We start from the raw sequence: 22434 nt of genomic DNA, 5'->3' as shown, positions 1-22434 counted from the left end.
ACCAGTTCCTAGTGCACCTTCTGAGTTCAATGCTGTAGAACTTCTTCTTGGAATACTGAAGTGAAACTGTGTTACCGAGTGATAAGACTATATTGCTTACTGTGTACTTGCTGCCTTTTGTTCTATGTATTTTTCCAGTATATATCTCATCTTTCCTTTCCTTTGCTGGTAGGCTGCAGTACAGTTTCATTATGAACAGGCCATTCTTTTTTTGTTCTGTTTTGATTTATTTTTGCTTTTAACAATTTTATCTTTTTTTTTCCTTTTTTTTTCCCCCTTCTCTCTGTCTCTTTCTTTGATCCACAGGCTTTGCAGTGTATGTTGGTCTCCCTTCATTCAGAACTTGACATTCAAAGGTACTTGATGAAAATTGAATCATCTCAGAGAGTTAGTACTGTACTTTCTTTTTATGCACTCTGCCTTGGATTGAGCCTGTTACCTTTTAACTTTGTGTGGTTTGCCTCACCACTAGTGTTAGTGTCCTTGAGTAAATCTGGACATGCATGCTTTTCCCTTTGTATTCCTCCAGGGTGAAGTATGGTTCATATCAAGTAAAATGAGTACAGCAATCTGATGCATGTGGATCCTTTGACATTGTTTTTATTTTTGAGTTTGCCTCTAATGGCGTGGTAGGCATAAATGTCCACACTCTTGTCTTTGTTAGATGCACCCCACTCCTTCAACTCAGTGGGAATTGAGTGCATGTTGTTGAGGGAAGAATGTGATCCCAGTGCTTTAATAACCACCTTAAAATGTGCTGATTTCTATATATATTGCATTATATATTTAAACTTTTTTTTTGTTTTTGAATTAATCGAGAGATCAAACAGCTGCAGAAGAGTTGGCCTGTGGAAGTGAGGACGCTTATTTACCTATGTATGTTTTCATACTTGCTGCAAAAGGATCATGTAGTTTGCTCTTTCTTGTGGTTTTTAAAGTTATAAGAATGTCCCTTAATAGGACATTAGATTTTTGTTTCCCTTGGAGGGACACCCTTATGGGGCATACCAATGGGGTGGCATATGGAGCGGGATACAGGGAATGCGAACATTTACTTACTATCTTTTCCAATGGCTCCCAGACCAATTTCCGTACTGGATTTTGATGTTCATCTGTTTTATTCATGCCTCCTCACACTTGTGCCACTTCATAGTCCCTTGTTACATCATAGAGCCATAGAAATCTAGGCTTGAAGGGACCTTGAAAAGTCCTCAAATCCTGCCCTGTTCACAAGCAAACCTGCACTATCCCTGACAGGTGTTTGTCCAACTTCTTCTTAAAAACCTTCAATGATGGGGATTCCACAACCTCCCTTGGAAGCCTCCAGAGTTTAACTACCCTCATAGTTAGAAAGTTTTTCCTAATATCTAGCCTAAATTTCTCTCACTGCAGATTAAGCCCTTTACGTCTTGTCCAGTGGACATGGAGAACAGTCCTCTTTGTAATAGCTCTTCACATATTTTGAAGACTGTTATCGGGTCCCCCCTCAGTCTTTTTTTCTCAAGACTAAACATGTCTAGTTTTTTTAACTTTTCCTAATAGGTCAGTATCTAAACCTTTTATCATTTTTATTGCTTTTCTCTGGGGACTCATAGACTTTAAGGTCAGAAGGGACCATTATGATCTTCTAGTCTGACCTCCTGCACAATGTAGGCCACAGAATCTCATCCACCCACTTCTGTAACAAATCCTTTCCAATTTGTCCACATCTTTCTTAAAGTGGGCCACACAGAACTCCAGCTGAGGTCACCAGTGCCAAGTAGAGTGGGACAATTACCTCCCGTGTCTCATATACAATACTTCTGTTCATACACCCGAGAATGATATTAGCTTTTTCCACAATTACATCACATTGTTGACTCTCATTCAATTTTTGATCCACTGTAATCGCTAATCTGTTTCAGCAGTTTTACCACCTGGCCAGTTATTCCCCATTTTGTAGTTGTGCATATGATTTATCCTTCCCAAGTGAAGTGCTTTGCACTTGTCTTTATTGAACTTCATTTTGCTGCTTTCAGACCTGTTCTCTAATTTGTCAAGGTTGGTTTGAATTATAATCCTGTCCTCCAAAGTGCTTTGCAAACCCTACCCCTGCCCCAGTTAAGTGTTATCTGCAATTTTATAAGTATAATCTCCACTACATTATCCAAATCATTAATGAAAATATTCAATAGTACAAGACCCAGCACTGACCTCTGTGGGACCCCACTAGATATGCCCTCCCAGTTTGACAGCAAACTATTGATAATAACTGTTTGAGTACGGTCTTTCCACCAATTGTGAACCCACCTAATAGTAATTTCATCCAGACCACATATCTCTAGTTTGTTTATGAGAATGTCATATGAGACTGTGTCAAAACCCTTACTAAAATCAAGATATATCTCATCTATTGCTCACCCACATTCACTAGGCCAGTAACCCTGTTAAAGAAGGAAATTAGGTTGGTTTGGCATGATTTGTTGTTGACAAATCTATGCTTCCTATTCCTTATAACGCTGTTATTCTCTAGGTGCTTTCAAATTGATTGTTTAATAATTTGTTCCGGGATCTTTCCAGGAACCGAAGTTAGGCTCTCTGGTCTATAATTCCCTGAATCTTCTTTGTTCTGCTTTTTAAAGATAGATACTATGTTTGCCCTTCTGTAGTCCTCAGGGGCTTCACTCATCTTCCATGATTTTTCAAAGATAATTGCTAATATTTCCAAAGTTGCTTCAATTCGTTCCTTAAGTGCTCTAGGATGAATTTCATCAGGCCCTGGTGACTTGAATACATCTATCTTATCTAATTATTTTTTAATCTGTTCTTTCCATATTTTGGCTTATGTCCCTTCCTCTTTGTTACTGTTAACCATGTTAAGTATCTGGTCACCATTCAGATGTCCAGTGAAGACTGAAGCAAAATAGGCTTTAAACACTTCAGTTTTCTTGGTGTCATCTATTATTAGCTCTCTTTCACTGCTAAGTAGAGAACCTACACTTTTCTTCATCTTTCTCTTGCTCCTGATGTGTTAAAAGAGCCACCTCTTATCGCCTTTATGTTCCTTGCTAGATGTAACTTATTCTGTGCTTTAGCCTTTTTGATTTTGTCCCTACTTGCTAGTGCTTACTCTTTTGTACTCCTCAGCAATTTTTCCATGTTTTCACTATTTGTAGGACTCCTTTTTGATTTTTCAGGTCATTAAGAGCTCCTAATGGAACTATGTTGGTCTCGTAGTATTCTTCCTATATTTCCTTCACATTGAGATGGTTTTCAGTTGTGTCTTTAATATTGTCTCCTTAAGAAACAACTAGCTTTCCTGAGCTCATTTCCCTCCTAGATTTTCTTCCCATGGGGCCTTATCTACTATTTTCCTGAGTTTGGTTTTTGAAGTCCATTGTTGTTGTACTCTCACCCCTTCCTTTCCTTAGAATCATGAAATCTATCTTTTCATGATCACTTCCATCAACATTTTAATCTTTTAGATCCTGTGGATTTAGAAACATGTATGTTTATGTATCCCTGAAAGTGCTAGTGAAAAATATAAGATAGTCACAAGAGTACCCTGAGATGACTAAACCATGGCCTTCACAATCACACACACAAATGTGATTCACACTTAGAAAGTTAACCCTACATTTTTTCTGTCCTCCATTGAGCTCCTCCTCTACTTTGTACATGGCATATATAATTATGTGTCTCAACTACATCTTTATAGTTTATTTTGCCAGTATATTTTGTGTGGTTTATATATGAATGCAGATTTAAAGCATGTCCCAGAATGCTTTATATTGCAGTCAAATGCATAATCCCTCAATCCCATAAATATCACTTTATCCTGTTGGTAAGAAACAGGATGTTTTGAGAGTGATCACACTCTGTGTTCTTTTTTTTACAGGGAAAAGAACAGGGATATTAGGCATATTTTTTTTCTGTGTATACAGTGCATGATAGCCTTGTTTGTCTATTTGTCCCTGATATTATGCTATTTGCTGGCTCATTTTATATCCACCAATAGGACTTAAATATGCAAATAAATCAAGCAAGCAGACAGAAAGGAAAAGGAAGAGAAGCAGAAGGGCAGAGGATGATAAAGAGAGGGGCAGCCTACTCCTCATTCAACAATGAGATGCCCATAGGGCAGCAGCAGAGAGAAAGGGGAGGGGGAGGAAAAGTGACGAATCTCAAGAGAGGAGAAAGGGAACTGTTATACAGGATGAACAGATAGCAAGTATGAGAAATTGAGACAGGGAGGTGTGGGGCAATAGATGCCTATATAAGACAAAGCCCTGAATATTGGAACTGTCCCTATAAAATTGGGACATCTGGTCACCCTACTGTAATATCAAAATTTCACCAGCCCAGTAATTTTTCATAGGTGCTCTGATAAATATTTCAGATGTAACATTTCAGAGGCCCTTAACTATGCACATCTATTTCCATGGGATGGGAGGTGTCTCAAGTAAGGAGACAAATGTAAATACAGTGCTGCCTAAGGCCCTACGCAATGCTCTTTGTTATACTTGTTTTCCCCATCTATTGATTTATTCCTCGTAGCGCCCACCAGATGCTAGGTTCTTTCCAAACACAGAAGGCCATGGCTCATGCCCTGTCCTGAAGAGTTCACCAACTTACAAGGCAACTTAGTGTTGGTGATTGCTGATTTTATCCTTTGTTTTTGGCAACTATTTAACACATGGAAAAATTCTTTCCAGCCTTTTAGAACCCACTGAAATAGGTCTGACAAGGGCAGCTTTGGAGTCTCCATAGACTCATAGACTTTAAGGTCAGAAGGGACCATTATGATCATCTAGTCTGACCTCCTGCACAATGCAGGCCGCAGAATCTCACCCATCCACTTCTATAACAACCCCCTAACCTATGTCTGAGTTATTGAAGTCCTCAAATTGTAGTTTGAAGACCTCAAGCTGCAGAGAATCCTCCAGCAAGTGACCCATGCCCCACGCTGCAGAGGAAGGCGAAAAACCTTCAGGGCCTCTGCGAATCTGCCCTGGAGGGAAATTCCTTCCCGACCCCAAATATGGTGATCATTTAAACCCCGAGCATGTGGGCAAGACTCACCAGCCAGCACCCAGGAAAGAATTCTCTGTAGTAACTCAGATCCCAACCCATCTAACATCCCATCACAGACCACTGGGCATACTTACCTGCTGATAATCAAAGATCAATTGCTAAATTAATTTCCAAAATTAGGCTATCCCATCATACCATCCCCTCCATAAACTTATCAAGCTTAGTCTTAAAGCCAGATATGTCTTTTGCCCACACTGCTCTCCACTACTCCATAGCTTGTTCATTTGTTCTGGTGGGAAAACACCAAAGGTGTGGAAACTCCTTTTATTTTCCTTGGGTATGTGCATGGGGGAGAGGGGTGAGACTGTAATCTGTCCCTTGGATCAGAACGCATTAGCCCCAAGGTGCACTTAGGCATCTGTTTATATATTTAAGTATTTCTTTTTGTTGTGGTTTATGGTTACTTGAGTGGATGAGGATCTTTTCCTTTTAATAAGTGTAATGTCAGCTTTTATTTAAATTATCCCTTTCATCCTTAGAGTTCTCACAGCACTTCCCAGATTGTGTAGGTGGGAATTGCAGCCACCTCTGGGATGGAGCATGGGTCATTCTTCACCATGAATACTCCTCAGCGTGGTTTTTTTGAGGGAAATAAAAAGTTCCAACTGAAACTACGGTGAGAATTTAGATAAGCCCACTGTAAATATCCAAGTTGGAAATTTTGGACACCTTTAATAAATAGCAGAATAGTAACCCTGAGTCCACATGGGATGAGATGACAGAGACTGTAAAACTTATCTGCCATGAGCAAATGTGGCAGGATCTTAGAATTCTTCACTGGGTAGAATAGTAAGGTGGACCATTGCTCTGTATTTTTATAGCCACTACATATAAAATATTACCTATAGAATTTGTTCTAGTTTTGTGTATTACCTACCTCTCCAGATTCCAGACTGTCCTTTGTGACAATAGAAAACCTTGGGTTACACATACATCGGTTAAGAGCTATTATTAAAGTTTAATAAGTATATGTTTGAGATCTCTCTTTTAACCTCTCCATCCTATTGTTCTCAACAGGAATTTCTTTGGAGGGGGGTATTGGAGGGAGGGAGTGTGTGCCATTTCAGTTAAACTAAGGCACCGTCCACCCACCATACACTTTTTGGAGGAAGCTTAAAATTGAGGGTTCCTTGGTTACTTATAAATATTGAAACAGATCCTCAAGCATGTTGCATATTTCAGCCCTGACCTCTCTGTAGTGATGAAAACTGCTGGCAGGCCTGTGGCCAAGTTCCTTAGGACAACATTTTTAAACTTCAGTAACGCCAATTAGACCTAGATAAGAGCATGGTGGTAATAAGTGCTGAGCATCCACAGCTCCCATCAACTTCAATAAATGTGTTAATTCCAGGCACGCAATGGCCTTGGAAATCTGGCTTCAGTGCCTAACTTTAGGCACTCAAGTTGAACTGACTAGAAAGATTTATATAGGAGCATCAAAAGAAGTTTATATTGTGACTTTGAAGATCACCCCGATAAGTCTGTGGTGATGAGAAGGGAGAATAGGAATAACTGACCTGCATATTTCAAGCTCATTTCTTCACAGCAGTCGAATTACAAGATATATTTTTGGCTGGTTACAACAGCAGGAAGCATGCAGCTAGTCATGAGCTGGAGCTCTGAAGGCTGGTGGAAAATTCTGCAGCTTTTTAGGATGATTTGAATATAATTCCACCCTAAAAATATAAATGATAAATTATGGGATCTGAGTAAACATATTGTCTAGGCCAGATGAAAAAAGTTGGGGTAAATATGCAATAGGAAATATGCAGTTAGTGTTAATAGACCTTCAACAAGCAGAGAATAGATTCATCCTCAGATATATTTGCAGAGATGCATATAATAATCACTCAGTGCAGCATCCTGACATTTCCTTCATGACAATCCATTAGTAATGGGTTATCTAGTGACATGCCGTTGTGACTGAACATTATCAAGTTTTAATGCAACATCATCCTGTGACAATTTGACATCATCGCATAAGTTCGTCTTCCCCTCCTGGTTACTAAATGGGAAGAGCGTCACCCTTCTTACCTCGGTGGGAAATTCCTGTGGCTTAGTTTTCTCTTTTCCTTGGAGCTTGAAAAGATCTGCATGGCTTCTGTGTTGCAGGTCCATTTACACTGCATTCTACGCTTTATTTAATTACTCGTGTCTCAGGTAACATTGGGATGTTGGTGTGATTTCCATTCCTCATATTTTGCTCAAGACTCAGGAAGCACTGACTGAGCACCAGTCAGACAGGACAATCCAACCAAAGTAATGTTTAGGGCCACAGAACCAGCATGTGTCTCACAAGCTATTAGCTGATTGTCACTGATGTAAATTCATATCAGCGGGGCACCAACAATGCACCAGAATGACCCAGGTTGACTAGTAACCTCCTGGTTGCAGCTCACTTGTCAAGTATTTTTGCAGTAGAGAAGATTAATTCAGGCTTTGTTCTGAGTGTATGTGTTGTTGGGAGGCAGGTAACATTTGCCACTGATGTAGGATGTGAATGAAGCTGTGAAGGAACAGATGCGGGAAAACCAGGGAGTGTGTCCAGACAGGTGAGGTAAGGGTGCTTGCTTTAACACTAGAGACACTGAGAGCCCATGAGTGCAACAGCAAATATTTCTTCTAATGAGAACCTGCTAATCGGGGAAGACAAGCCTCTACAAATCACAGCAAATTAACGTGGCTGTCCAATCCAAAAGAAAATGAATGAGGAACTAGCTTTTGGGCTTTGTAACTTGTTGCAGTTGTTTTAACAGAAAAAAATGAAACATTCATACCTAAAGTAAATAAGTAGGAGCCACAATCGTTTACTAATATATGAGCAACCATGAGGGAATAATATAAATAACTTACTGTTTTTTTAGCCCTTAGTAACGCAGTTGCCTGTATGAGGCTGCTTCTGGAATGATATGGTTTTCTGTAAATTATGATCAGTGAATGCCACATCACAGCTTTTTCATCTAAAGATAATGAAATAATGCACAAAGAAGAAAAAATTGCAATAAAAGATAGTTATATTTAATTAATCTTTTCCCCAAAACAAATATATTTGTTTTTACAGGTTAAAATCCTTGAGAGTCGTGTGTATGTGCACTTGCTGCTTTGGGACAAAGATGTGTATGGGGTTTAGTTACTCTATTTGTTGAAATAAGTGCTAGAGGAAAAAGTCATTTTAAGAATTTATGTTGTGTGTGTGTGTGTAGATAGATATACACATACACACACACATACACATTTTCTATTTTAAAAAATTGGGAACGTTTAGTTTTGAGAAAAGACGACTGAGGGGAACTTGATAAACGGTTTTCAAATATGCTAAGAGCTTTATGAAGAGGATGGTGGTCAATTGTTCTCCGTGTGCACTGAAGGTAGAGTAAGAAGTATGTGGCTTAATCTGAAGAAAGGAAGATTTAGGTTAGATGTTAGGAAAAACTTGCTAACTAACAGGATAGTTAAATAAATGAACAGGTTACCAAGGGAGGTCATGTAATCTCCTGTCAGTGGAGGTTCTTAAGAACAGGTTAGACAAACTCCTGTCAGGATGGTCTAGGTATACATTCCCCTCTGCCATGTACATTGGCCAAACCAGACAGTCTCTACGCAAAAGAATTAATGGACACAGTCTGACATCAGGAATCATAACACTCAAAAACCAGTAGGAGAACACTTTAACCTGTCTGGTCATTCAATGACAGACCTGTGGGTGGCAATTTTGCAACAGAAAAGCTTCAAAAACAGACTCCAACAAGAAACTGCTGAGCTGGAATTGATATGCAAACTAGATACAATCAACTTAAGTATGAATAGGGACTGGGAATGGCTGAGCCATTATAAATATTGAATCTGCCTTGTAAGTATGCTCACACTTCTTATCAAACTGCCTGTACTGGGCTATCTTGATTATCATTTCAAAAGTTTTTTTTTCTTACCAACTCTGAGAGGGCAATTAAGTAAGACAACTCCCATCTTTTCATACTCTCTGTATGTGTGTATATATCTCCTCAATGTATGTTCCATTCTATGCATCCAAAGTAGGCTGTAGCCCATGAAAGCTTATGCTCAAATAAATGTGTTAGTCTATAAGGTGCCACAAGTATTCCTGTTCTTTTTGCAGATACAGACTAACACGGCTGCTACTCTGAAACCTAGATATACTTAGACACGCCTCAGCATAAGGGGACGAACGAGGTGACCTTTCAAGGTCCAAACCCACATTTCTATGATTCTATAAATATATACAGTGTGTATATGTCTGTGGATAGTATATATCAGCTGTGGCCAAAGTTAATGTCCCTCCGAGCTGCATATGACAATCTTTAGACGTTCAAGATCTGGAGTGCACCTACTGGGAGCTGGGGCTTGGGGTTTCAGCCCCACTCCTCCTGGAGCCCTGGCAGGTGCACTCCCCAGGGCTGAAGCTCCAAGACCCTCCTCCCCACTGGACAGAAGCTCCTACCCCACCACCCAATATATGTGCAAGGCAGGTGTCCCGAGCTCCCACCCAGTCTGGTAGGTGGAGAATAGAAGGACGGTGGAAGCTTGCGAACCACACTTTAATGGCAAAAGAGCCACATGTTGCTCGCGAACCACAATTTGGCCACCCCTGGTATATATAGATTCTCTTTTCCCAACAGCGTGACCCTAACAGCATCCCTAAATAAAAGAATATTGTTGTGATAATATAGTACCCCAAAGAGTGCTAGACTCTCAGACAGGGTCCCTTCCCCAACCAGCATGTAGAGCAATTTAGATACAACATAAGTGAGAGATACAAACAATCAGGGTGGGGTGAGGATGAGGAGGAGCAAGGGTTATGGTAATGAGAGCTCACGGTCAGTTATAGTATTTGCAGTTTACTGAGCTCATTGTACATGTGTTATGTGTACATCTAAAGTCCGTTTCACATCCAGGTAGTTATTTTTTCGCAACACCCACAGGAGAAATAGAGTATTGACAAGGGTCAAAAAAATAGGTGTTTTTTTTTCCTCCCACTCTTTTCTCCCATTCTTGAAGCCTCAAAAGGAAGCTAGAGAAAGTGTTTTTGACTGTGCTTAGGGTGTTCCTTAGAGCATATAACTGGGTAAAATTACGTCACACCGTGTCTACTATCTCTTTATTATATGTTGATACCTTTATTTACTATTTGTATAGCATTAACTGTGGGCCAGACACGGTACAGAAACGTATAAGAGCACAGTCTAAATAGACACTAAGCAAAGGTTGTGAGGAGGGGAGCAATAAAGGACAGAGTGGTCAGGGAATAAAGTTAAGCATTTCTTGTGTGTGTTTTCGGCAGGGGGGCTCTTTAGCTCTTTTTTTCAGCTGGATAAGGGTAATGGGGGAAGTGTGCAGGGTTTGTGGATCTCCTTCAAGGCATGTTTTCAGGAAGGATGTGAAAGAGGAAACGAAGGAAGAGGTTTTCAGGTGTATGGAGTAGCATGGAAAATAACTGCAAATGAGAGTGGAAAGAAGTTGCAAGAGAGAGTTATGTATCTTGGATGGTGAAATGAGATGAGAAGATTAGTGGAGAAAAATGAGAGCAGTTAGGTGAGGCAGCATGTGTAAAGCCTTGAAAGCGAGGAGAGTCATTTGTATTCAGTAGGTTACTAAATATGTCTCTCTACTTGGCATCCCCTACAGCAATTCACCTTCCTTCGTTCCTATTAAACCCATATGGGTCCTCTACTCTTTCATAACCTTCTTCCTTGAAATGAAGGGATGAACATGACTGTTTTAAGGTTATTTCCTTTAGTAAGACATTTGCTTACAGAACACAAATCAGGAGATCTTTAACCACAATTTTATCCTTTTGCATGAATCCCAAGACCAGTCAGAAGAGAAGCATCTTAGATGGGATCATTTTCAATTCCTGAACACATTCTCCATAGTCACTAAGAAAATTTAAACAAAGTAGTATTTTCAAAGTATTACTGAGAAGTAGGAGAGGAATCCTTCATCCTTTATACTGACTTTCCTTTTCTGCATCTATATATTACAGCTGAACCCATTTAAGCAGCACTAATGCTGGGAGACCTGTTATGGAGAACAATTTGGAGAATGTGCCAAAAAATCCCAACTGATTGAAAAATCAAGCATACTGCAGCAAACAAATGTAAAATGGAACCTCATTAATTTGCATTTATGGGAGAGAAAAGCCCAATGTGGATTGAGGATATTTGCTCTCTAGCAAGTCCTGGGTTTGAGGAAGAATACTAACCCTATTGGCCAGTTATAGGTGTCCTTTCTCTGTGTCATAGCATTACTGAGTCCTAAGGGTATGGCTTGATAATAGTGGTGTTTCCTTGTTTTTGTGTGCACATGTCCAAAAGCAGTTCATGAGTTACTAGGCAGTTCCTGTGTGTGTGTGTGTGTGTGTGTATGTGTGAGATATACACACACACACACACACACGAGTTCCTCCTAGGCTCTAGGACTACTTTGTGAAGCAAGTCTAACCTTTTCTCCTACGTTAAATGTTATGCCTTTTGCTCTTTTACACAAAAAATATAACGTAGGAACCACATGGACACAGCTCCAAATATAAGCATTTTTACTGAATATATGTAATATGCAAGGCTTAGCTATATAGGCACACTGTTCTGGTTGGGTGCTGGAAACTTCTAAACCTAGAACACAATGATCTCCACTGGAAGGCTCACAAGCTATTTAAAGGACTACTCTCCATTCTTATATACTGCCTTAAGTATTTAGGTAACTTTTAAATACATTAATGACTTGCAATGGGGAGTTGCAATCAGAAACCTATGTAGTGTCATTTCTATACATATTTCTCTGTCATCTCAGTTACTATCTGCTTACCTTTCTTCAGCATGGATTGTCAAGAACAAATTGTGTCGAACCAACCTGATAGCTTTCTTTGACAGGGTAACAAGCCTTGTGATGGGGGGAAGCAGTAGATGTGATATATCTTGACTTTAGTAAGGCTTTTGATACTGTCTTGTGTGACCTTCTCAGAAACAAACTAGGAAAGTACAACCTAGATGGAGCTACTGTAAGGTGGGCGCATAACTGGTTGGAAAATTGTTCCCAGAGAGTAATCATCAGTGGTTCACAGTCATGCTGGAAGGGTATAATGAGTGGGGTCCCACAGGGATTGGTTCTGGGTCCCGTTCTGTTCAATATCTTCATCAATGATTTAGATAATGGTATAGAAAGTACACTTGTAAAGATTGCGGATGATACCAGACTGGGAGGGGTTGCAAGTGCTTTGGAGGATAGGATTAAAATTCAAAATGGTCTGGACAAACTGGAGAAATGGTTTGAAGTAAATAGGATGAAATTCAATAAGGACAAATGCAAAGTATTCCACTTAGGACGGAACAATCAGTCACACACACACAAAATGGGAAATGACTGACTAGGAAGGAGTACTGCGGAAAGGGATTTGGGGTTCATAGTGGATCACAAGCTAAATATAAGTCAACAGTGTAGCACTGTTGCAAAAAAAGCAAACATCATTCTGGGATGTATTAACAGGAGTATTGTAAGCAAAACATGAGAAGTAATTCTTCCGCTCTACTCCACGCTGATTAGGCCTCAACTGCAGTATTGTATCCAGTTCTGGGTGCCACATTTTAGGAAAAATGTGGACAAAATGTGGAGAAAATCCAGAGAAAAGCAACAAAAATGATTACAAGTCTAGAAAATATGACCTATGAGGGAAGATTGAAAAAACCCCCTGCGTTTGTTTAGTCTGGAGAAGAGAAGACTGACAGGGGACATAACAGTTTTCAAGTACATAAAAGGTTGTTACAAGGAAGAGGGAGAAAAAAATGTTGTTCTTAATCTCTGAGGATAGGACATGAAGCAATAGACTTAAATTGCAGCAAGGGCAATTTAGGCTGGACATTAGGAAAAACTTCCAAACTGTCAGAGTGGTTAAGCACTGGAATAAATTGTCTAGAGAGGTTGTCCAATCTGCTCTTAAAAATCCCCAGTGATGGAGATCCCACAAACACCTATCAGGTGTTTCTAGACCAGTGGTTCTCAAAGCCGGTCCGCCACTTGTTCAGGGAAAGCCCCTGGTGGGCCGAGCTGGTTTGTTTACCTGCCGCGTCCACAGGTTCGGCCAATAGCAGCTCCCACTGGCTGGTTCGCTGCTCCAGGCCACTGGGAGCTTCTGGAAGCGGCAGCCGGTATGTCGCTCAGCCTGCGCTGCTTCCAGCAGCTCCCATTGGCCTGAAGCAGCGAACCGCGGCCACTGGGAGACACGATCGGCCAAACCTGTGGATGCGGCAGGTAAATAAACTGGCCCGGCCCACCAGGGGCTTTCCCTGAACAAGTGGCAGACTGGCTTTGAGAACCACTGGTCTAGATAATACTTAGTCCTGCCTTGAGTGCCAGGGGCTGGATTAGATGACCTCTCGAGGTACCTTCCAGTTCTGTGATTCTATGAACATGCCTAGTGATGACGCCTGCACTGAAATACTACTGCCAGTTTCCCCACTGCCTTCCCCAACTATCTTCACAATGGTTCTAGTAGTTTATAGTTCCATAGACATGGATTGTGGCTTTTTTTCCCCTTTATTTCTTGGGGGAGGGGGGGCGGGGCCAATTTTTCTTGGAAGCAATTCAGATACCTGATATGTCCAGAAACTTGCTCTGACTGTCACTGTAACATCCAACCTGGTGCTCGCCATTGGCAAAAAGAAAACTGAACCCCAGTCATTATATGCATTGATATCTCAGAACTATTTGGATGGCCACCATTCCTCGTTGATAGTTCTTTTTATCGGTTTAAAGTTAAAAATATTACATTAGTCGAGCACCACAGATGGCTCGAGGCTTTCTACGGGGGATATAGCTGTACATTATGGGCCTGATTCACTTCTCACTGCCATGGTTTTACATTTGTGTAACTCCATCTACCTCCGTGTAGTCCCTCCAGATTTGCTTTAGTGCATGTAAAAGGAGAATCGGGCTTCTTGTTTTTACAGAATCTACTGTATGAGTCACCCTTGCTTAATTAGCCTTTGGTAAGCCTCTTAGCATTGCAGTGATTTGATTAAGCAATGCTAGCCACTGTATGTGAGTCACACTGCGTGTGAAGTTGGAATTAATCCTGAGGGGGATCTGAGTCGTTTTATATTAAATGCTAAAGAATTGCTTAAAACAGGAATGTAACTTAACAGATATTGGTAACTGCACAGATATAACTTCGTCATCCTGCTTGTCTTAAGAGCAATGCAACCAAATTTAGCAGGAGGAAACATGAAGCAAAATTAGTTTATCAAAATCATTTTTTCAAAAAGCAAACTTAAACCATGAAGTGTTTCTATCAGATTGTCTTGATTCATTTATATTGCACCTTGCTTTATATTTTCCTCATGTCTTTTCTATGAACAGAACTGGAAACTGAGCTTCATAAAGTGCTTTAGTTCCCTTTATTGTTCAGTGAGTTAAGTTAGTGACTTTAATTGGTAACAGCGTCTAACAAGCATACCTATGTAACTAAAATGTTTTAGCAATGATGGTTGCCAAGCCACATTTCAGATAACTGAAAGGAAGACGTACTGACTTCTTGAAATCCTTCATGTTTGCAGGTCACTGGTCACTTCTGTAAACTCTCAGGCAGTATTTTACATGCACCAGTCTCTGTGTTTACAACCTTGTAGACTAGAGCTGATCATGTCAGAGTTACTTCAAAGCACGTCTTGGTTTGCTAAGGGTAAATGTTGTTAGCTTTAATTCCTGGAAAAATTCAATGCTTCAAAATCATTTCACTGCAGGACATTGGATAATAGCTAACATTTCGTAAGTGCAAAGCTCCAGAGAGTTTAGCTTTCTCATTACATATTTCTAACTTATTACAGTATGTGAGCAGCTGGACAAGCTGGCAGCAGAGAAGGCTGGGGATGTAGAGAAGTCTATTGAAAACCTCATAAAAGTTAAGAGTTGTTGCTTATATTCAAGGTCACATGGGCAGTATTACATGATCTATGACATTGCTGCAACAAGCTCTCTCCATCTCACATGAGAAACTGCTGAAAAAGCCACATATCAGCAAAATGTGTTGTCTTGGCCTTTTCTTTTCTTTGAACTTGTCTTTAATTTGACTGATTTTTCAAACCCAGTATGGGAGTTAGTTTTAGCCTAACTACAGGGTATTTTTAATATAACTATCTGACCTTTAAATGAGAGAGGAAATAAAGAGGGATATAATATATGACATTTTATGCCTGGGAATATAAACTGACATTTAAAAAAAGTTTATATTCCACTGTAGTTCTGGCGGGGTGGGGAGCCTTTCTTGTTTTGCATTGCTGTACTTAGGGTAGGTATATTATTGATTTTGAATGTAGCATTTGCTTGAGAAATGATGGAAAATTACTACCCTACTAAGTTCAGTCTGACTTATAGTGGCATAAGTTTGTTGTTCTCTGCAAAAAAGAAAACAGAACCCTTGTACATTTATCAGTGCAACTTCCTTATGAATTGTAAAATGTATTAATATTTTTGAAGTCAACAATGAAAATGTTCAGGACATTGCCATTTATGCTAATACAAATGAAAGCAGAGTTTAGCTCATAATTTTTTAGCATGTTTTGGATAAAAATTTTAGACTGCTATTGTGGCCTTGCTAACCCTTACTCTTCACAGCATATGTAGTAGCAATTCTGATACTGAGATCTGACAGCTTTACTGCTAAATTTATTTTCAGCACATTTTTGTCAACAGACTCCTCAAGATAAGTGCAACGTTTTAGAGATTTTAATTATTAATAATAGCATTTCAGTTGTCAAAAATGTAAATACTTCTACTCAGCTGCCAGTTTCCTCTTTATAGAACTCACTCACTGGTCTTGAGAGCAGATCTAAGAAAACCTATTGGATGAATTTTTAATCCTACAGGTTGAGGGTGTGTATGTGTGTGTGTTGTGTGTGTGGCACACGTTTGTTGTCATAACCAATGTTAACAGTTGTCTGAGCAGCAGGGAATGGAATTGCCATATATCCATGCTATAATATGTCAGCCTCAGGTCATTGTTAGAAATGAAATTTGTACAGTAGATATACAGCAGTAAAAATCTTAATGGACTATCTAGGGACAGTATATTTTTAAATAACTTACATAGAAGTCACTTTGAGCACACAAGGCCTTGTAGAATGCTGCATTTAGAGGCTGAATGAACTATTTTTCATTGGTTTTTTTCTCCAGACAGTTGGATCTTGATGTTCCTAGTGACATTTGCAATATAATAAATGATATATTTATTTTATTTTTACAGACAAGGAGCCCAAAGCTGTCTCAGAGCCCACAGTCCAATTTGGGAGACCAGGCAGAACATCTGTCCGAAGCATCTGCCGATTCTTTAGAAGCCATGTCTGAGGGAGATTCTCCAACTCCTTTTTCCAGAGGCAGCCGTACACGAGCAAGCCTTCCAGTGGTGAGATCAGCGAACCAAACAAAGGAGAGATCACTAGGTAAAATATCTTCCAGGATCCTTCATTGCTCTGCTTTTGGCCTGTAACTTTGGCAGCATGTTCTCTGCACATAAAAATTTGTCTTTAGAGTGTTTTAGGGTTAACAAAATATGGACATTTGCAGCACGTTATTGTTACTGCCTGTCACAAGAAGACCAGATCCTTTAAGGGGAGATGGGGGCCAGCCGCATCTGTGCCATAATTTATTAGCTGCTTCCCAGTCTGAGAGGCTAGGATGAAGGAGGGTCACTTGGTAGTTAATCAACACCTGGGCCTTATAAGAGGACTGATAAAGCTCAGTTTGGAAAGTGGTGCCACCGAGAGTGGAAGGCTCTCATCCAGGGTCTGCAGGAGGCGGAGTACTCCAGGGGAACCAGCCCGGAGCCCCAGTGCTCTATACCGGAGCAGGGAAGGACATAAGGAACATATCCCAGAAGGGGTTGAGAACTATATTCCAGGGATACCACCTTGGGGGCTGAATGCTCTATCCCAGAGCTAGAAATACTCTTAAAGGTAGCCTAGAAATCAGAGTGAAGGAAAGCCCCCAAAGGGCAAAACAACCCCTCTGTTTGTTGAGACTTTTTAGTTTGGACTTTTGCTACTCTGCATTAGGTTTGTATGTGACTTGGCCAGAGGGCTAAGCCACCTCTCCAGCAGAGACTGTTGTGTGGAGAGCCAAGGAGACATCTGCCTTGGGGAAGAATGGAGACAAGGAGCACTAGCAGCACCACACTCAGCCAGCAGGGCGTGCTACAGGACAGGCACTCCTCTGCGACACTGCCAGTTTATTCTTTTCAGATTAGTTCAGTGTGGAGACTGGACGGCACAGGGAATTGGTAGTGAGAGTATTATTGCAGCCTCCAAAAGCATGCTAGACACTTTACAGACAGACAGATGTGGACCCTACCCTGAAGAGTCTATTAACAATCTCAGCCCAATACCGCAAATATATATTACCAATTATTATTCTTACTATGTGGTAGTAAACACTGCACTAAGTCTTGAGTGTTTACAAGATGGGACCTTAATTCTAGACATAAGATACAGAGGAAGGTCTCTGTATCTTACATGTTCAAATTCTGCCCAATTTGTAATAACCAGAAATGATTAATGTCTGATGGCTGATTGGTGGTGGCCCAATTCCTAGTGAAAAAGGATGGTATTCACATTACCCCTAGAATCTTTTATGGCAGTCTTTGTAAAGAGAATAGGGATTTGAATGGACATGGTGATTGAACTACCCTACTTTTTCCAGGAAGGTGCCTTCAGATTTGAGTTGAGGCACAACCAACAGCAATTCGATCCTTCACACCCAAGGGGCTCTTCTCAGGGGAAGCTGCTCCTCCTGTTAACAGCACTTTGAATTCCTCCACACCTGAAGGTTGAATTTAGCTCAATTTTTTCACAAAATTAATTTTAAACTAGAATTGGTTTTGCAATAGATTTTACTTTTCTTGGAGAGATTCTCTTCCCAACAGATAGATGGCAGAGGTAGAAACTAGTTTTTTGAAGAATAATGCCATAGGTCAGGTAGACTGATGTTGGAAGACAGCATAACTTGCATGCAGATTGCTGAGGAAGGCATGTAATAAACTGAAATGTTGCTTATTTTCTGTAAGATCTCATTTCCGTACATGCAGAATAACATAAACCAAAGGCTGCACCGTCCGTCACAGAGAGAGCTCATAAACTGATCACAAGGGTTTATTTATTCCTCAGTGATCCAAGGCAATTTCTGTCTAGAGTGTTTTGATATCTGACAAACAGAACAGATTAAAAAGAAAAATAGAAAACAGAACTAAAAAGGGTTCTCCAAGCCGGCAGGCACTAGCAATGCTAAAAAGAGGAGCACACAAATTTGGGGATGGGAGAGAGAGTGTCTCACATCACTCCTCAGTGGCCCACTTTGGCCAAAGCCAGGAGACGGATTCCAGAGAGAACTTCATCCACCTCAGCTGGAAGGGACAAGTTGGTCTGATGCAGGACACTTTGAAGGGAGAGCCTGAAAGTTCCACCCAACCCAATGAGATCTTGTTTAAAACCTGTTTTTAAGCACATACTCATTTGCTTATATGTTTTTACTATACATATGGAGAATCCGGTTCTGCCCATGTGTCAGTGCTGTCCAGTGAGTCCTCAAACCATCAGCTTGGCTCAGATTTATTGGAAAATGTAATTTACTATATGTATGTAGAGTACATTAGAACTTTGTAGGGATATAATACTGTGGGAACCCTGTATGTCTTATTACTGATTTATAGGGCATTTATCATTCACTGTGGGTGTTTAGCAATAAACTGATTTTGGCCATTCAGGCATCCGTATTAAAATACACACATGCACACAGGTCAGTCATTTCAAGATATATCAGAAATCATTCATTCCACTAATGAACTGGGACCTCTAAGCTAGATAAAAAGCAATTAAAACCTTTTTCTCAACATGGGCTGTTCTCCACTGCACACAGACATTCTGTTCAGTGCTTTCTTCTTCATAGGCCAAACTAGAAAATATCATCCTCGTTGGCTGGCAATAGATAAATCTGCCTCAGCCATTATTTAAAGAGCGGCTCTGCCCTATGGTCACAAGTTTTGTGGTAGAGAGAATCTTCTTATGAAAATTTAACGATGCATAATTTAACACTTAGACCATCTGTGATGTGCAGTCCACCAGGTTCAGGCAGTGGGATTTCAAAAGCCATCATAAATTCCATCAGAAAATGTTATTTCATTTCTCATTTCACATGTGTTATAGCAGACCATCCCCTTAAACCCATGCTAAAGCAGAGAGAGCTGCATTGCATTTATCCTGACAATATCAACTTGTCTTTCATACATCACAGGTGTCTAGCTAGGCAAAAAACAGGCAAAAGATGGGAGTGAAGTGACATGATATGAAATAATTTAGAGTATTTAGATTGGAGACTGAAGCACCTTTAAGGTATTGTAGTTTAAGATGTGAAATAAGGCCTTTTCTCATCCTGCAAGTGGAGTAAAAGTGTTTACAACTACATATGTGACTCAAATTTGCCACAACACTTGGGATCAATCTGCTAAAAAAATAGATGGAAATACTTTGTTATCCCCTGAGTCTGTCACTTCAGATTTCTTATTTTAGGAAATATTAATTGCATATATTTTATTTAAGGGTACACTAAAAATTAGTCCTAAAATTGCCCAGGTGTAAATTAATACTTCTTGTACAACTTATTGTTATGGTAATATAGTACTCTATTGTTATCAATCCCTCCAATGTTTTTCGTTAAGACCAGTTTCACTAATGCTCAGGAACAAAAAAACAAAAACAAACAAAAAATACCCCTAAAACTAAACTAAAAACAATAAACATTGAACTTGGGGTGCATGCTAATATACTTCATGCAAGTCGCAGAGTAAAAAATACCTGGTCAGTTTTTTTTTTCCCATTCATAGGCTGCAATCCTGCAAAGGGATCTACATGGATTTAAAAGAATGCTCTAGTGCATCCGGACTGCAGTCCATTTTACATCCTGTTTCCTGTACAGCAGCATGATGCTGTTGGTTTTATTTGTATTTCTAGCACTGCAAGAGAATAGTTACATTTTTTAAAAAAGCTTTTTTTCATTTAAATTTTAAAAGTACATGAAAATATTTCTATTAATATGTTTTGTAACTACGTATCCTTGCCCCTTTACTTACTTAGATGTTTTTAAACAAAACCCAAATTTTAATCCTAAACTACTGAACCCTGTTCTTTTAAGACAGAGGAAAAATGATTGATTTTTAGGGTTTAAGCCTAATAAACTTTACAGTGTTGTTATAAACATCGTATTCTCATAGACATTCATATTTTTTCCAAGTCAAGTTGAATCAGGTTGTTTTTTAAATTACAGACTGAATAAATGTCTATTAGGAGGTGGAATGAGTGAGAATAGTGGAAATGCACTTTGGCTACCCAGGCATCATGTTTTTGTCAGTCAGTACTAATGATTAAGGCTGGGTGTCAGTAATGGAGGTCATGGAAGACACAGACATGGAAGACTTCTGCAGTGGCCGGTCCTGGCTCAGGAGCTGCCTAAGCTGAGCAGCTCCTGGGCCAGCAGCAGCAGTTTAGGTGTGTGGGAGAGGGCTAGGGACACTGGGTTGGAGTTTGGGGCGGCACTTACCTTGAGGTGAGGAGCTCCCTGGCTCCCACTGGCATGTCCTTGCAGCTCCTAGGTGGAGGAGCCAGGGAGCTCCGCGCACTGCCTGCGCCCATGGGCCCTGCCCCCACAGCTTCCATTGGCTGTGGTTCCCGGCCAATGGGAGCTGCGAATCTGGCGCTTGTGGTGCTTGTGACACGCAGAGCTGGGTAGGGAGCCTGCTGACACCACCCCAGCACCCCCGGGGGTCCCAGGCTGCGTGCTGCTCCCCTCTTCCTCAGCACCAGCGGGAGTCCCAGGCCACACACACCTCAGAACTTGCAGGCCGCACACACCTCAGCACTCGCAGCGCCCCTAGACTGCCCATGAATTTTTGTTTACTGCCCATGACCTGTCCATAACTTTTGCCAAAAATAACCGTGACTAAAACGTAGCCTTACTAATGATGACTGTGGGTCATTATGACATGCTAGGCTCCAATTCATGCCATGTTGAGCCAGCCCATGAGACATTCCAGCCCTGTATCCATTTTAAACTTTAGCCATGGTTCTTGAAATTAAGGTCTTTCTTGACAAAAGGGTCTATCAGAATCAGCACATTTCTCATCAGTCTGCCATCTGAGTACAAAATGTAGCATTAAAATGAATTAATCCTCCATGAGGGACAAAATAAAATATATTTTAAAATATTTATTTGAAAGCTGGGATTTCTTCCAACTTGATAACTGGTTGGGGGCGGGGATTCTAGCAAAACTGTCAGAACAAGAATAATCTCAAACCCGGACAGGCTCAAAAGCTCTCAACAAACTTCACTTGCAATTTGCCTAAAGGAAATAAAAATGGACAAGTACACAATTATATTATGCAACCTGTCAAAAACAGCAGTATGTGCATGTATGTGCTGGATTGCACTGATGTCATTATTTTAATGCCTCTCTAAAGAAATGCAGACTGACAAATGTTTGTGGGTTGCAAACAGTGAGACATGTGATTCTGTCAGGTGCCAAGTACTTTCAATCCTCTTTGACTTCTAGAGCAGTGGAGGGTGCTAGGCACTTCACAGAATCAGGCTGTAAAGGCCCGTTTCTGAGAGGTGCTGTGCATTTGCCACCTTTTACTAAAGACAATGGGAGTTGCAGGTGCCCATTGTTTCTCAGGATTGGGCACTATAAACAGGGTTGGATTAAGGCAGAATCCATGTCTCTGGATACCAGACTGGAAGGGGGTGCATGGACACACAAAGGTTTGCATCCAAGGAGCCATTGGAGGAGAGCACTGACAAAGAGTGATGGGGATCTGCCATGGGGACTTGGGAACAGGAGAGAGTAGTAATAGGAGAAGGGTTCAAGAACACCATTGTGTAATGGGCTCCTGGCCTTACTTCCACCTGACAGTATCTCCACTGAGTGCTGGCTGCAGTCTATAGGCACTCAAAAGAGAGAGCAACTTCACTCACCCCATCTCCCTCTCTGCCCAGCCCATAGGACTTTCCCACTCACTTCTGTTGGGCAGCCATGCTACAACAGATAGACCCAGCATGGGGTCTGCTTGATTCTTCCCTTTCCCTTTGGGATAAGGTCATGTTGGGATCTGAGGGAAGAGGGACAACCAGCAGCCAGCCTGCCTGCCTAGAAAGCTGGTGTTCAATAGCTGGTGATATTTGTGGCCCCCTGCTTTGGGAGCAGGAGCCAGAGCAGCTGAAGTGGACCATTCAGAGAAGTTTCTTCCCTGAAATGTCCTTTAAAAGCCACTGGTCCTTATATTTGGGCCCTTCTTCTGCAAACACGTAAGCACATTG

At 40.7% G+C, this 22434-nt stretch overlaps 1 protein-coding gene across 14 annotated transcripts in view; it reads left to right on the top strand.

The window, feature by feature from the left end:
- Positions 1-22434, top strand: part of KIAA1217 (KIAA1217 ortholog) — a 276578-nt gene that overhangs the window by 105139 nt on the left and 149005 nt on the right. For 9 of the 14 annotated variants that reach the window (XR_003998770.1, XR_003998769.1, XM_030550358.1 and 6 more), the window contains exons 3-4: positions 307-387; positions 16322-16517. Coding sequence is in view for 12 of the 14 variants with exons in the window: in XM_030550358.1 (XP_030406218.1) it covers positions 307-387; positions 16322-16517 (277 nt within the window). In the remaining 2 variants the exon portion in view is untranslated. The remainder of the gene's footprint in view (positions 1-306; positions 388-16321; positions 16518-22434) is intronic. The other 5 variants (XM_030550357.1, XM_030550355.1, XM_030550367.1 and 2 more) reach the window with 1 other exon arrangement.

This window comes from Gopherus evgoodei, chromosome 2 (assembly GCF_007399415.2).
Source record: "Gopherus evgoodei ecotype Sinaloan lineage chromosome 2, rGopEvg1_v1.p, whole genome shotgun sequence".
In the NCBI taxonomy this organism is placed as follows: domain Eukaryota; kingdom Metazoa; phylum Chordata; order Testudines; family Testudinidae; genus Gopherus; species Gopherus evgoodei.
Note: the sequence above shows the minus strand (reverse complement) of the source record. Positions and strands in the feature narration are given on the sequence as shown.